The sequence below is a fragment of the Prionailurus bengalensis genome, chromosome E3 (assembly GCF_016509475.1).
Source record: "Prionailurus bengalensis isolate Pbe53 chromosome E3, Fcat_Pben_1.1_paternal_pri, whole genome shotgun sequence".
NCBI classification, from domain to species: domain Eukaryota; kingdom Metazoa; phylum Chordata; class Mammalia; order Carnivora; family Felidae; genus Prionailurus; species Prionailurus bengalensis.
Genome location: NC_057357.1, coordinates 21,919,523 through 21,933,465, shown reverse-complemented (window position 1 = coordinate 21,933,465; position 13,943 = coordinate 21,919,523). Strand labels below are relative to the sequence as shown.

The following is a 13,943-nucleotide window of genomic DNA, read 5'->3' as shown; positions in this document are numbered from 1 at the left end:
GTGTGTACCAGCCGGAAACCTTCTCTGCTGCAAGCAATAGAAATCTCAACTCCCACTTCCTGAAACAGGACATATATTGTTCATTTCACAGGCTCCCAAACTGTCTTGGGTTCACAGCGTTCCTGGGCCAAAAGGAATGCCTGCCGCTTCTTCTCATTAAACAAATAGGTCCAAAAGCACGTAGCATTTATGTCCTAACAACTTAGCCATTTGAAAAGAAAATACACATATATGGAAAAGTATTTTATTTATATTTTTATTTCATTTTCAGATGACTGTACATAACTCAGTTGAATTGAGTCCTTAAATAACTTCCATTATTACATTCTACAGGTAATTACCATGAGATGTGTGTCCCTTGGGGCACTGCACAACTTCCCAGACCTCGCAGTCAGGTTGGAGACCCTCTTACCTACATTTCCTCTTCCACATTGATTTTTATGCAGTACTTGCTTTTTATTATGGCAACTCCCATAAAGCCAGCTTTGCAAAGATATGATGTTATTGGAGAGAATGTAGGGCCATTTGATATTACAGCCTTGAACAACCTTGAGCTAGTAATTCACATGGTGTTTGACAGATATCGAGAATCACTATATTTCCCTTGAAGTTTTATAAGCCCCCAAAGCCCCTGTGAGTTCAGCGTGGCTCTCTGGGGTGCCCTGGTACACAATCCGAGAAGATCAGGTTAATTTAACAAGGAAGTCAGAAGCAGTTGGTCTTGGGGTTAGTCTGGTGGCTTAGTGATATCATCAAAGATCCACCCTTCTGGCAAGTTGGACCTCTTGGTCTCAAGACAGCTGCCATGGCACCAACATCACATTCTTGCCCCACAGTGCAGCTATCAAAGTGAGAAAGGAAGGAAGAGCAGTGTGACAGGATGACATAGAACTGCTTTTATACTCCATCTGGACCTGGTGGTGGATGGCAGACAGGTGTCTACAGCTGCAGAGACATCTTGAACTAAACAAGGATCTAAACAGAGATAAAAATCAGAGGCCTCCGTCATGTCAACCAGACCTGGGATTGGAAGACTGAGAAGTTTGCCAAGCTAAGCAAGTTCTCAAGGAGACACTATCTCACTAGCCCACCGGTTATCCTAGTCGTTTGCGGGGGACCAGTGTGTTGCTTATGGAGATGGCAGTCCACACGAGAAATCTTGAGTTGTGGAAATATGTTGTGCCTGAATGACATTCGGGTTTTCTTTGGAGAGCCACTGTTTTTGGAGCTACCAAGACAGTCCCTGGATCTAGCGAGGGAGGCTGTGTCTGGAGAGGTGACATCTAGTTGACCAGGGGTCACGGGAGAGACACCCGATCTGAGATTTAAACGTGCAGTGCAGGTTGGCCCAGGGGGCAAAACAGGACTTCAAACAGAGGGAACAGCGCTGGCAGGGAGGGGAGTGGGCACATGGCTCATCGGACTGTTTAGGGTTTGTGTGACGAGAGGTGAGTCAGGGTAGGACTCACAGCCTGTGTGGCCGGCTCTGGGAGTTCGGTTTTGCCCGAAAGCCATAGGAAGGGCTGAAAGGTTTTAACGCAGGGAAGGATGTGATGAGGTTGATAGTCTGGGGGAACAACAGCATCTATCATGTGGCAGAAATTTCTGGTGCTCACAAAAAGCCTTTCTTTTTCCTCCTGGGCACGTGGTTAGATTACATTTCCCAGACTCCTTTGTGGTCAGGTGAAGCCATATGACGGACTTCTGGTCAACCAAACATGGAGGAAAGGGATATTTGCCATTTTAGGCCTAGCCCGTAAAAACGTCCCCCACGTCCTCTCTCCCCCATCTGCTGGCTGGTGCAGAAGATCTGGGGACCTAGATCGTGGGTCTCCAAGATGGAGATGGCTTGTATCCCTGAGTCACCATGTCATAAAGGGCGTGCTATTGTGTCAACAGTGAATCGATTTTTATTATGTTAACCCATCTAAATGTTGGGTTCTTTTTTACATGGGTTAGCCTACTCTGACGAAAGCCACAACAATAGGTGCTCTCGATGGGGCCTGCTCTGATTGTGGCACTGTCTCATTTAATCCGCACGACAGCCTTATGGGGATGGGGGACGCCGTCTTCCCACTTCTCCAAAAGAAGACACTGGGGCTGAGGGAGAAGCCAGCAGGCGATGGTGGAGAAGCCTGATCCCCACCTGCACCCAAGTGCTGAACCGTGCCGTGCTGGCTCCCAGTACAAGAGGAACAGATTAAAATTGGCTGAGGCAAGGGGACCAGATGAGGAGCTATAGTGACCCCAGCTGGGAGTTCCTGCCTGTGACGCGGGGAAGGTATCAGATGATTGTAAGTGTTAACCGAGAGAATGCACGTGAGGTGTCCAGTGCAGGGCCTAGAACCTGGCAGGTGTATCCTGAACGTTTGATTTTTTTTTTTTTTTTCAAGACACTAAGCAAGAACTCGCGGAGGCTTGGGTGAAACCAGGAGAGACATGTTCTGGAAGCAGCTCTTGGCAGGACTTGGGCAAAGCGTGAAGGAGATGGGGAAGCACAAGGTTGGACAACTGCCTTGTGTTGCCATTTGCAGGGACACGGGAGGAAGGGTGTGAGACATCTTGTACAGCGTGAGCTGGGTACAGAGGAGGGAGAGCACAGGGCTCAAGATAATCAACCCTAAACCTTCCGAGATGTGCAGATATTCAAAAGAGGGGCTGCATTCCTGAGCCTCCAGCTGAAAAGAGCTTTTAGCAAACTATCAGACCCTGGATGGATTCCCCCTGTCCTGGAGTGGATACTTTTTATACTTTTTATCTACACAACCTTGGGCAAGTTCCGTAACTCTTTGTGCCTTGGTTTATCTTTGTGCCCTGAAGATAGGGATAAGAGATCATGGGGTTGTTGTGAATATGTGCAGTGTGCTCAGCACAGTGTTAGATATGCAGTAGGAGTAGTAAATGGGAGGCGTTTTCACTACATTCTCTTCTCCCTGATGTTATTTCTCTATGGATCTCTATCTGCACAGAAAAATACTCAGGTAACAGATATGAGCACTGAAAGAATCTTTGCCCATCTTATTCACTGCTACATTTCCAATTAGCTCTTAGAACTAGTTCATGGCAGGTACTTAAATATTTGTTGAATGGATGAATGAAGGAATGCATGTCTCTCCTCTTTTTTTCTTCCTCCGTCCCTCCCTTCCTTTCTTCCCTCCCTCCTTTCTTCCTTCCCTCTTTCCATCCATCCATCCATCCATCCATCTACCCGTCCATCCACCATCCACCCATCATCCACCCACCCTTCCATCCATCCATCTTAGAAAGATACTAGACTGTAGTGGCTTAACCCACAAGTTCTTTTTCCAATTGTGGTAAAATACACATAACATAAAATCTGCCATTTTTAACCACTTTTAAGTGCATAGTTCAGTGGCATTAATTACATTAACACTGTTGTGTAACCATCCATCTCTACGACGTTTTCATCTTCCCAAACTGAAACTCTGTACCCATTAAACGGCAGCTCCCCATTCCCCTCTGCCCCCCGCCCCCAGCCCCTGGCAACCACCGTCTCCTTTCTGTCTCTAGGACTCTGACTGCTCCAGAGACCTCCCGTAAGTGGAATCATGCAGCCTTTGTCCGTTGTGACTCAACCCACACGTTTTGCAATCACAAAACCTATGTGACCCTGGGAAACGTAACTTTCCTGAATCTCCACCTCCCCTTGTGGAAAAGTAGGAGTACCTACGTCGCGGGCTTACTGTTGAAGTGAGATAATGCATAGAAGGTTCTTCGCCCGGTGCCTGGCAAAGTAGAAGGCTTGTAGAAATTGCTCGATAAATACTTGTTACACGTAAATATCTGTTCTTCATTAGTAGACACCGGTGTTGTGCTGATCGTGTGTCTGCCAGTGTCATAAGCTCTTTGTCGTATGAACTCATTCAAACCACAAACGCCCCTGTGTCGCCGGTTCTATCGCTATCGTTCACGCTTCACAGCGGAGAATACTGCGGCGCAGAGGGGACAGCAACACAGGGCTCCAGAGCCGGTTCACGGCTTGGGATCCAGGCAGCCTGTTCCCGAGGCCCGCAGGCTTTCCCGCGACGCACGTTGTTACCGTGGCTGCCGCTGGCCGTCGGTGGGCGGACGGTCATCCGTCTACACGCATTCAGTCCTGGATCAGGCAGTGAGGGTGAGGGGAGTTGTTGAGGCCCCAGATACGAGGAGGAGACGTCTGAGGGAATCCACGGAAACATCGCCGAAAATGCGCTGGCCATTATCTCCCACGTGCGGTCCCAGCCCAGAGGGGCCCTCTTCGTGCTCACACGCTGGTCTCCTTTGGACCCTTTTGGTGGCCGCGGGGACCCTTGTGGTGGCTCCACGTCCTGCTGGGGAAGGCCTGGGGCGCTCCCCGGGTGGTGCAGGTCAGCCGGTGCCTTCTCCCCTTGTTGGCAGAAAGCTTAGCGATCCTTGACCATCCCCTGCCCTGCCCAGTTGAGATTAAAAAAAAAAAAGAAACTGTTTCCTCTTCTGGGCCCCAGGGCCACCTCCCACCGCGCTTTATTGCTTTCTTGGCACCCTAGGGGAGCCTCCGCAGCCCTTTAAAAGGAGCAGAGCCCGAAGTAGAATGAGCAGCCCCGGTCTGAGATAAGAGCCCGACAGCAGGTGCACTCTCCCAGCCAGCTCAGGCAAGAGCAGGTGCGCGGGTCACTCGGGCCCTGATGTCTGCGGAGGTGAGCCCGCAGCTGGCCTCTGCCTCTGCCTCTGCCTCTGCCTCCACACCCTGGCCCTACAAGGGGTGCTGAGAATTGACAAGGCTGGGGCGCTGGGGGCTCCTTTCAGGGCTTGCCTCCCACCCGTGTCCGCTCTCCCTTTTCCCCGCTGCAGGGGGCTGTGTCTGTGCGTGACGCTGAGTTTGTCGGTGGCAAGGGGAAGCAGCCAAGCATGGGAGGCAGGTGTCGTGAATCCTGGTATGAGCGGTTCCTGCAGCCCTGTCTGGTCGAACTGCTGGGCTCTGCCCTCTTCATCTTCATCGGGTGCCTGTCGGTCATTGAGAACGGGCCGGACACTGGGCTGCTGCAGCCGGCCTTGGCCCACGGGCTGGCCCTGGGCCTCATCATCGCCACACTGGGGAATATCAGGTGAGACCAGTTCCGAGGGATCGGCCTAGGCTAACCTGGGCGGGCAGAGGTGGGGAGCAAAGCTATCAGCGGGGACCCTGGGCACATACGCGAGTTTCCCAACATTGTACATAGGAGCGTGGGCTGGGGACTCGGACTGCCTGGGTTCAAATCCTACCTCTGCAGCCTATGGGCTCTGTGGCTTTGGGCAAGTCCCTCTCCAAACCCTAAATTCCCCACCCGTAAGATGGGGAGAAGAGAGTATTTTTTGGTTTTTTTCCTCAAGCCCACACATACACAATGCTAACCCAGTGCCAGGCACTGTTCTAAACACTTCCTCCCTCTCTTCCTTCTTCCCTTCTTTCCTTCCTTCCTCCCTCCCTTCTTTCTTTCTTTCTCTTTCTTCCTGCCTGCCTTTATATATATATATATATATATATATATATATATATATATAAATTTTTTTACATGTTTATTTATTTTGGAGAGAGAGCCTGAGTGGGGGAAGGGCAGAGACAGAGGACAGAGGCTCCAAAGCAGGCTCTGCACCGTCAGCACAGAGCCCAATGCAGGGCTCAAACCCACGATTCGTGAGATCGTGACCTGAGCTGAAGTCGGATGCTTAACCAGCCGAGTCACCCAGGTGCCCCTCTAAGCACTTTCTAGATATGGACTCATTGAATGCTCTCAACAACCCCTTGAGGGTAGTTGCTATCATTACCCTCACTTTCCTGGTGTGGCTGAGAAAGGCCACGGGACTCGTCCACGGTTTCTTGGTTAGTAAGTGGCAGAGCCAGGAGGAAGCCCACGCTGAGAGTCCCACGGGAATCAAACGGCACCAAGTGGTCAGCTCCAGCGTTGCTGGTGCCATTAGAATAGGGTTTTCCTCCAGCCTAGGGAAAGGCGGAGTTCAGCCACTCGGGAGCTCTTTTGCAGAGCCCGGGCACTGGTAAAGGGACGCCAGGATACCTCTCTCTGTCTCCTAATTTGGAGTCTGGGGTCTCATTCTGACTGATGGCCCCATCTCTTGAGGGCTGGAGCTCTGAGTGAGTCCGGAAGGGGTTAAGGGATGGTCGCCCACCAGGTCCTTCCTCTGGGCACCGTGGGCTCTGGGTGTAGGGCAGGAATGGGGCTGCCCGCTTCTCCCCGGCTGTCCCCCACATCCCTCACCCCACCAGTGGGCCCCTCAGGGAAAACGGGCAGGATCTGGTGCCTGTTTTCTACTTGGGCAAGGTCCTTGGCTCACTCTGGTGCTGCAGGGCCATCCTGGGGGGCCGCCTGGGGGGCCACCTTCGCTCTAGTGTTGGCCTAGACCTTGGTCTCAAGACTTCCTTCTGCTTTTGCGGGTGACAGTGGTGGGCACTTCAACCCTGCGGTGTCCTTGGCGGCCATGCTGATCGGAGGCCTCAACCTGGTGATGCTCCTTCCCTACTGGATCTCCCAGCTGTGCGGGGGGCTGATCGGGGCCGCCTTGGCCAAGGTGGGTGATCCCCACGGGGGCTGGGGTGAGGGGAGTGGGGAGTCGGAGGCGCCCCACTTTTTTCCTCTAGGATTTTCCTTCATTGGGATTGGGTGGGTCCTTTTCTCCCGGGAAGGGGGCCTTTGGCTCTCCTTAAACACACCCTGTTCTGTCAGTGCCTGGACATAGCTCTCCCCTGGACAGACCAGGAAGCAGAATTTGGGACTTGAAGTTTCTCTCCCTGAGACCATTTCTGGCTTTGGAATGGCTTTGGGTAATGTTTCTAGTGTTTTGCCATGAATTCATTCACTCACTCATTCGTTCATTCTACAAACTGAGGGTGTGGGAAGGCTCTGGTAACTCTCCTTGAACTAACTTCTCTGCCTGTTCTCCAGTTTGCCTGCCTTTAGACCGAGTCCCTCTACGTGTGATGGGAGTTAACAATCAGTTTATGTCTGGAATCTTCTTCTGGCAGGACGGCTACCGCCTCCTCCCTGCCACTCAAGTTTTTACAGGCCCACACATCACTTCACGGATGGACTCCCTCCTTGCCTCCTTCCCTTCTTTTTTCCCCTTCTTGTTGCTGTTAAGTCTCAGTACAACCAGGGGCCCTGCAGGATGTAGGGCTTGTAGGCGTGCGTGTTAAGGGGCGTGGGGTCGGGTTGGGGGAACAGGGGGCGCCCGTTAGCCTGGCTGGGATTCGGCCTGTAGCTCTAAGCACTGGCCCATGGCAGACTTTGGTCTGGAGTCCCATTTTGCTGTCTTCCCTGCCCTGGTCTCCCCGTGTTCCCCTTTGAGACCCTTATCCCCTGTCTGCAGAGTGGGGGCTGGACCTTCCCGCTCTGATCCCTGATGGAAAGCAGTTCCTAGGCTCTCCCTCCAGCCGGGCCACCCACAAACCCGCCCAACACAATCTGGGCAGTGCAGGGCGGAGGCTCTGGTCACTGAGCACACCCTCCCTGCGAAGCAATTCACACAGCTTCTCTCGGTAAATCTCCCGGCCGCGTCACAAGGAGCCACAGTCGGTTCTTAGAGGGCACTCGCTGCCTGAGTTCAGAGCTCCGATTACCATCACCTCCACTTTACGGAGGAGGAAACGCAGACGAAGTCAGTAGCTGGCCCAGGTTCAGCCGAGCCGGGAAGCAGCCGGGTCCAGATTTAGGTCCAGGGTCCAGAAGCTTGCTCTGCTCTCTTGCCTTTCCAGGTGCCCTGATGACTCCTGAGGCTGACTTCCTGTCAAGCCTCGGGGTTCCCTCACCCCTTCAAAGGGGCCTTAAAGGGGGCTGGCAGTGGGGTGCATCTGGTCGGATGTGTTTGCAAGTTGAGTAAGGTTTTTTTGTGTTCTTTTTTCCAAAGAGGATCGTCTAGTTACATGAGCTCTGGGGCCCCGACCCCTGCAGCCACTGCTGGGTTATCCCGTTTTACAGATGAGCAAGAGGAGGCTCAGAGAAGTCCGGTGGCTCTCAGCGAAAACTGAAGCTGGGGTACGCGTGACTGTGGATTGGACAGAGCCTGTCACTGCCCCAGCGGTTGGGGGGCACGCGCTTCCCCTCGCTGCCCGCCGTCCCCCTGCCCTGCCCACACGGTGAGGCCAGTGGCTTCTCTTCTCTCCGCAGGCAGTGAGTCCTGAAGACAGGTTCTGGAACGCGTCTGGGGCGGCCTTTGTGACAGTCCAGGAGCCGGGGCAGGTGGGGGGGGCGGTGGTGGTGGAGCTGATCCTGACGACCCTGCTGGCACTGGCTGTTTGCATGGGCGCCATCAACGAGAAGACGCAGGGCCCTCTGGCTCCATTCTCCATTGGCTTTGCTGTCACCGTGGACATCCTGGCCGGGTGAGCGGTCCTGGGCCAGCCTTTGGGGTTGGGGTACCCAAGGAGGCACCCCTCTGCCCCTCTAGTAAGTTATTGCCGTGATGGAACGTGGGCCTCAAATGACCCTTCTAACATCATTCCAGGGAAGTCAGAAAACTGGCTTCTCAAGTGAAATTTTCCTTTCTTTTGAAAAAAGTTTTTTTAATGTTTATTTATTTTTGAGAAAGAGAGAGAGAGAGAGAGAGAGAGAGAGAGAGAGAGATGGAGAGCAAGTGGGGAAGGGAGACACAGAATCCGAAGGAGGCTCCAGGCTCCGAGCTGTCAGCACCGAGCCCGACACGGGGCTCGAACTCACCAACTGTGAGATCATGACCTGAGCTGAAGTCAGACGCTTAACTGACAGAGCCACCCAGGCACCTGGAAATTTACCTTTTTTTGTAGCGTTAAACATTTCTGTGAGCTGTGTTTGTTCAGTCAGTGGGAAGCCAGGTTTTAGCCTCAGCCTCACAAAGAGCTTCCATACCCACTGACTCATCTAGGGTGAGCCCCTCAGGGGTTCAGGAAGGGTTTAAGGAGACAAGCTTGGGTCAGGGATTGTTTCTCCCATGTTATATATGAGGAAACTGAGCCCAGAGAGAACATACATGACTTATTTAAGGTCACTGGACAGTGGCAAATTAAAGGACAGATCTGGGATAAGAGCCCAAATCTCTTAGGGAAGGGGACAAGCCCCTTCCTTTTTTTTTTTTTTTTTTTTTTTTTTTTTTTTTTTTTTTTTTTTTTTAGTGTTTATTTATTGGAGAGAGAGAGGGAGAGAGGAGCAGAGAGAGGGGGGACAGAGGATCTGAAGCAGCCTCTGAGCTGACAGCAGAGAGCGGGATGCGGGGCTCGAACTTATAAACCAGACCTGACCCAAAGTCAGCCGCTCAACTGAGCCACCCACGTGCCCCGAGGGAGCCCCTTCCTAATGCCCACCTCCTTTCTTTCTCTTGGACACAGAACCAAGTCTAGGCGGTCCGGCTCTGCCGCCCACATCGCTGTCATCCTTTGGGAGGTGGAGTCTGGGGAGCTTGGGGGGGCGGGGGGCGTGCGGAAAGCGCGTGTAAAGCCGCGGCGGTGCTTTGCTGCCCCCTAGCGGCTATTGGTTCCTTTACAAGCCAATGATTCATCCTTTGGACTTTGGCTGCCGGGCAGGGGACCCCGGGAGAGCCTCAGCAACGCGGCAAGGATACCGACCCCAGAACCAGAGAGGTAGCCCTGGAGAACAGCCCCCTCCTCCTCCCGTAGGAGACGCCAGGCCCCAAGCTTGTGGCACAAGAAGGGCTAATAATGGTTAGCTAGATTAAACGCTTGTACGTGAATTATATTGTGAGTCTTGGGCTCCTAAGTGCATTTTCGCAGTGGCTCCTGACAAGAGCCTATGAGATAGGTACTCTGTCCTCAAGCGAAGGGCACACAGCTAGAAAGAGCTGGGCTGGATTTCGGATGCAGGTCAGCTTCACTCCGAAGTTCATGCGGTCGACGCTGACTGCTTGCCTTGGTTTCTTCAACGTCGACGAGGACCTGGACCCGTTTTCTCTTCCTGTCACCACTGAACTCTCTCTCTGCTGTCTGTTCTTCTAGAAGGGCGTGTGGGGAGTGACAGAGAAGCCTTCCACTTCCCGGTGCTAATAGCCTCTTCGCCTGTGTCTTCTTTGGGATCCACCCCCCTCCCCCCGCCCCACCAGAGCCCCACAATATGGTGGCTTCAAGAGGGTTTCTGGGTGGTGTGGACTTAAGCCTAGTTGGGGAAATGAACTTGACCTTGACGCGGGCTGGGGCCTGGCTGGGATCTGGCGACCATGTGGCTGGGTGTTTGCAGGGGTGCTGTGTCCGGAGCCTGCATGAATCCTGCCCGTGCCTTTGGACCTGCTGTGGTGGCCAATCACTGGGACTTCCACTGGATCTACTGGCTGGGCCCGCTCCTGGGGAGCCTCCTCGTAGGAGTGCTTATCAGGTAGGAGCGTGACCCAGGGTCACTGGCCCCTCTCGTGGGCACCTGGTGTCAGTTCCCAGAGCATCCAGGGCTAGAGGGCTGGGATCTCACTTGGGTTTGAAGAAGGGAAGAGGGAGTCTTTTCCAGAGACAAAGATTATGGCTCCAGGACCTTTGGTTCCAAGCGACGGAAATCCATCTCAACGTAGTTTACGTCCCAAGGGGGAATTCACTCACTCACATAAATGAGAAGTTCACACGTAGCACCGGCTTCAGGTGGTGCTCAAACAGTGTCTTTAGGACTTGGTCTGCTATCCTCTGGGCAGGCTTCATGCTCCGAGAGGCTCTCCGGGAGAGGCAGAGATGCTCGCTGGAAAAGCTAGGCTTCCATGTCAGCAGCTTAACAACCCCAGAAGAGATAAAACAACGGCTCTAGCAAAAGCCCGGGGTCTCACGTTCACTGGTTTGGACTGGCGCAGCATGGGTCGTGTCCTCCTCTGCATCCACCCCTGTAGCCACGGGGCTCAGGCACTCTTCCTGGCTATGTCGGGAGTTGGGGCGAGGTCAGCCTCACCTGCACAGCCACGTGGACCACGAGTAGGGGAGCTCCTCGCGGGGCGGGGGAGTCCTATCCACAGAGAGAACCGTGGAAATGGTGCCCCCAAGAGCACGCGTGCCGGGAGATGCCATTGACACGAAATGCAACGTGAGCAGAGCTCCCTGGCCTTGTGCGGTGGGGAACAAGGTGGATGCCACCACAAGGATAGTATCTGCTTGACTGCTTCCCCTTGAGCTCTCCTTTTGTGAGCTTTGAAGGTCTGCAGGGGCCTGGTGTGTTTTTTGTTTGTTCGTTTTCCCTGCTCCAGGCCCTGCAGGGACTAGGGTCTGGACTTGGTACACGTTGAACCTACCTCCCGCAGTCTGGGAGGGCACGGTCGCTGGGCTGGTCTCTAGCGTTTGCTGTCATTGCCCATCTGCAGTCCGGCTTAGCCCACGGGTTGGCGATGAAGGGCATCACTGTTGCTTTCGGAATGGCCGAGAGAGCATCTCCAGGGAAAGGTTACTGGAAAGCAAACAGGAAAGAGTTTCTCCCTTTCCCTGAGGGGATTTGGCTATTGAGGCTGGAAGGGCTCAGGAGAGCATCTTTCTGGAGAATTCTGGGCCTGGAGACACTTGATGAAGGGCTGGGTCTCTCCTCCAGAGGCTCGGGGGCCTCATGGGGCCATCTTTTTTTTTTTTTTTTTGTAGGTTCATCATTGGAGATGGGAAAACCCGCCTAATATTTAAGGGACGATGACCCTGGTGGCATTGTTGCGGCCCCACCCAGAATGCAGACAGGTCACCTTCTGCATTTCCTGCCTGGGCAGAGGCCCAGAGGAGCCCCTCACTTGCTTCCCCCCCATGTGCGCCTGGCTTCCCAGATAGACAGACTGTCGCTAAGTTCTGAGGATGCTCTATGTTCTCCAAACTCCACTGGGCTCGGTGGAGACCTCAGCCTGGGGGGCGTGTTGCCAGAACGAGGGAGAGGTCTTTCTCGGGAGGGAGGGTCCCAGGAGCTGAATAGGTGGCTGTTTATGCGCAGGAGTTCACTGCCCCCGGCCCCCTCTCCTTCTCCTTCTTCGCTGTTACAGAAGGGCCTTCAGGGCGTTTCCCTGCTTCCTGAGCTGCCACTTTAGCTTTGCAATAAATAGTCCACTATTTCCTTTTGGGTGCATTTGCCTTTCATTTCGGACATGGGCGCTGCTGGGGAGGAAGCAAAAGTCTGGGCTGGGCCTTAGCTGTCCGGAGCCTGGCTTAGGGTCCGCATCAAGGTAGGTACTGAGGACGTGGGCAGTCCTAGAGCCCGTCTTCCACCAGGCCAGACCCATCCTGGAGCCCTGCCAGGAGCTCAGAGTCAATCCCTGATCAGAGGCCGCAGGGTCCAGGGTCTGGTTTAGTGGCCAGTATCACCTAGGACACGGATCAGCCCACTTGAGGTGCTTGGCCAGGGATGGGCGTGGGTATGGGGGTCGGCCAGAGCTGTAAGGATCTCCCAAGGAGATCAATAACATGGCATAACATAGGTCTGGAGAGAGAGTGGTGTTTCGATGGAAGATATGACTATCACGAATAAGGAAGGATTGGAAAAAGATACGGAGACACATTCGTAACCTCATACCTTCCAAAAAGAGCGCATCATCTCTACCATCTATGGGTCACCGATGGAAGTGGGTCATTGTAACACCATGAAGAAGGGCCAGGGAAAAGTAATCCTCAACAACGAATGAAGACTCACCCACTTCTACGAGATGAGCAAAATGCTCACCCGAGTAAAAATGAACAAAATCACCGATATGCTTTGAGGCTGCCTGGTGAGAAAATGGGCACACCACATACCCAAACATCCAGAGCAGTTTTGGGAGACAAGGAGAATAGCAAATAACAACAACAACAACAACAACAACAACCCTAAAAAAAAAAAAAAAAAAAAAAGGAAAAAAGACAAACAGGCAATAATATAAAACCAGTAACAAGCAAATTAGAACATTTACAAAGAGTGACAAGTGTGAAAAGTTACTGTTTCATTTGTTTATGTGATGAAGTAAGCCTTTGCAGGATGCTTGGGTGGCTCAGTTGGTTAAGTATCTGACTCTTGGTTTCAGCTCAGGTCATGATCTCACAGTTCGTGAGATCAAGTCCTGTGTGGGGCTCGGTGCTGACAGCTCGGAGCCTGCTTGAGGTTCTCTCCTTCTCTCTCTGCCCCTCCCCTGCTTGTGCTCTCTCTCTCTCAAAATAAATAAACAAACATTCAAAAAAATTTAAATAAAGAAAGAAACCTTTGGTAAATCTAGTAAATAACAAAATAGTTATATATACATACACATACCTGCGTACATACAAACATATACGTGTACATACACACATACGTATACACATGCGTGCATATGCATGAACACGTGTGTAACTAACACTGATCATATAGTCCATGCTTGGCACTTTGCATAATGCTTTCTATGCCTTATCTCATTTGCTCCCCACAACCTTATGGGGTACAGCACAGTGGGTTGAATAGCGTCCCTGCACACTCATGTCCGCCTGGAACCTCAGAGGGCGACCGTATGTGGAAGTAAGGTCTTTGCAGTGTAATTAAGGTAGGGATCAATCAAGGTGAGATCGGGCTGGGTTGGGGGGGCCCTAAGTCTGATGGGAGTGTCCTTAGAAGAGACAGAAAAGGACACACAGAGACACAGAGAAGAAGGCACGCGGAAGAAGGATGGGGGCAGAGACTGGAGTTACTGCGTCACACGCCAGTACCAGGAGTCCCGGGAGCTGCAAGAGGCAACGAAGGTTTCTCCCTCACAGCCTTGGGGAGCCTGGGGCTGCTGACACCCTGATTTCAGACCTGTGGCCTCGGAACTGTGGGAGAGTAAGTTTCTGTTGTCTTAAGCCACGCAGTTTGCGGTAATTTGTACAGCAGCCCCAGGAAAGTAACACAGGCAGGTACCCTCACCCCTTCTCATCTTCCAGGGGGACAGATGCGGCTTCCAAGCGATGGTGTCACCCAGAGTCCCACAGTCTGTCGGTCGAGCCAAAATCTGAGATCAGGAATGTTTGTAGGGTTCATGATCTTTGCCATCACCCTTGGACGTTTCTGAAT

General features: G+C 52.8%; 1 protein-coding gene across 1 annotated transcript; it reads left to right on the top strand.

Moving 5' to 3' along the window:
• The first annotated feature begins 3,201 nt into the window (after window positions 1-3,201).
• On the top strand, window positions 3,202-12,008 carry AQP8 (aquaporin 8). Its single transcript, XM_043560259.1, has 6 exons — window positions 3,202-4,676; window positions 4,831-5,084; window positions 6,417-6,543; window positions 8,139-8,353; window positions 10,194-10,328; window positions 11,555-12,008. Exons 1-6 carry the CDS (start codon window positions 4,665-4,667, stop codon window positions 11,601-11,603), a joined length of 792 nt encoding a protein of 263 aa, XP_043416194.1. The 5' UTR covers window positions 3,202-4,664; the 3' UTR covers window positions 11,604-12,008.
• Window positions 12,009-13,943: the final 1,935 nt, after the last annotated feature.

Bases quoted from the DNA above. Each gene is read 5' to 3' on its own strand.
- AQP8 (XM_043560259.1), top strand. The intron at 5,085-6,416 runs GTGAGACCAGTT...TGCGGGTGACAG, and splicing joins GCCACACTGGGGAATATCAG to TGGTGGGCACTTCAACCCTG. The intron at 10,329-11,554 runs GTAGGAGCGTGA...TTTTTTTTGTAG, and splicing joins CTCGTAGGAGTGCTTATCAG to GTTCATCATTGGAGATGGGA.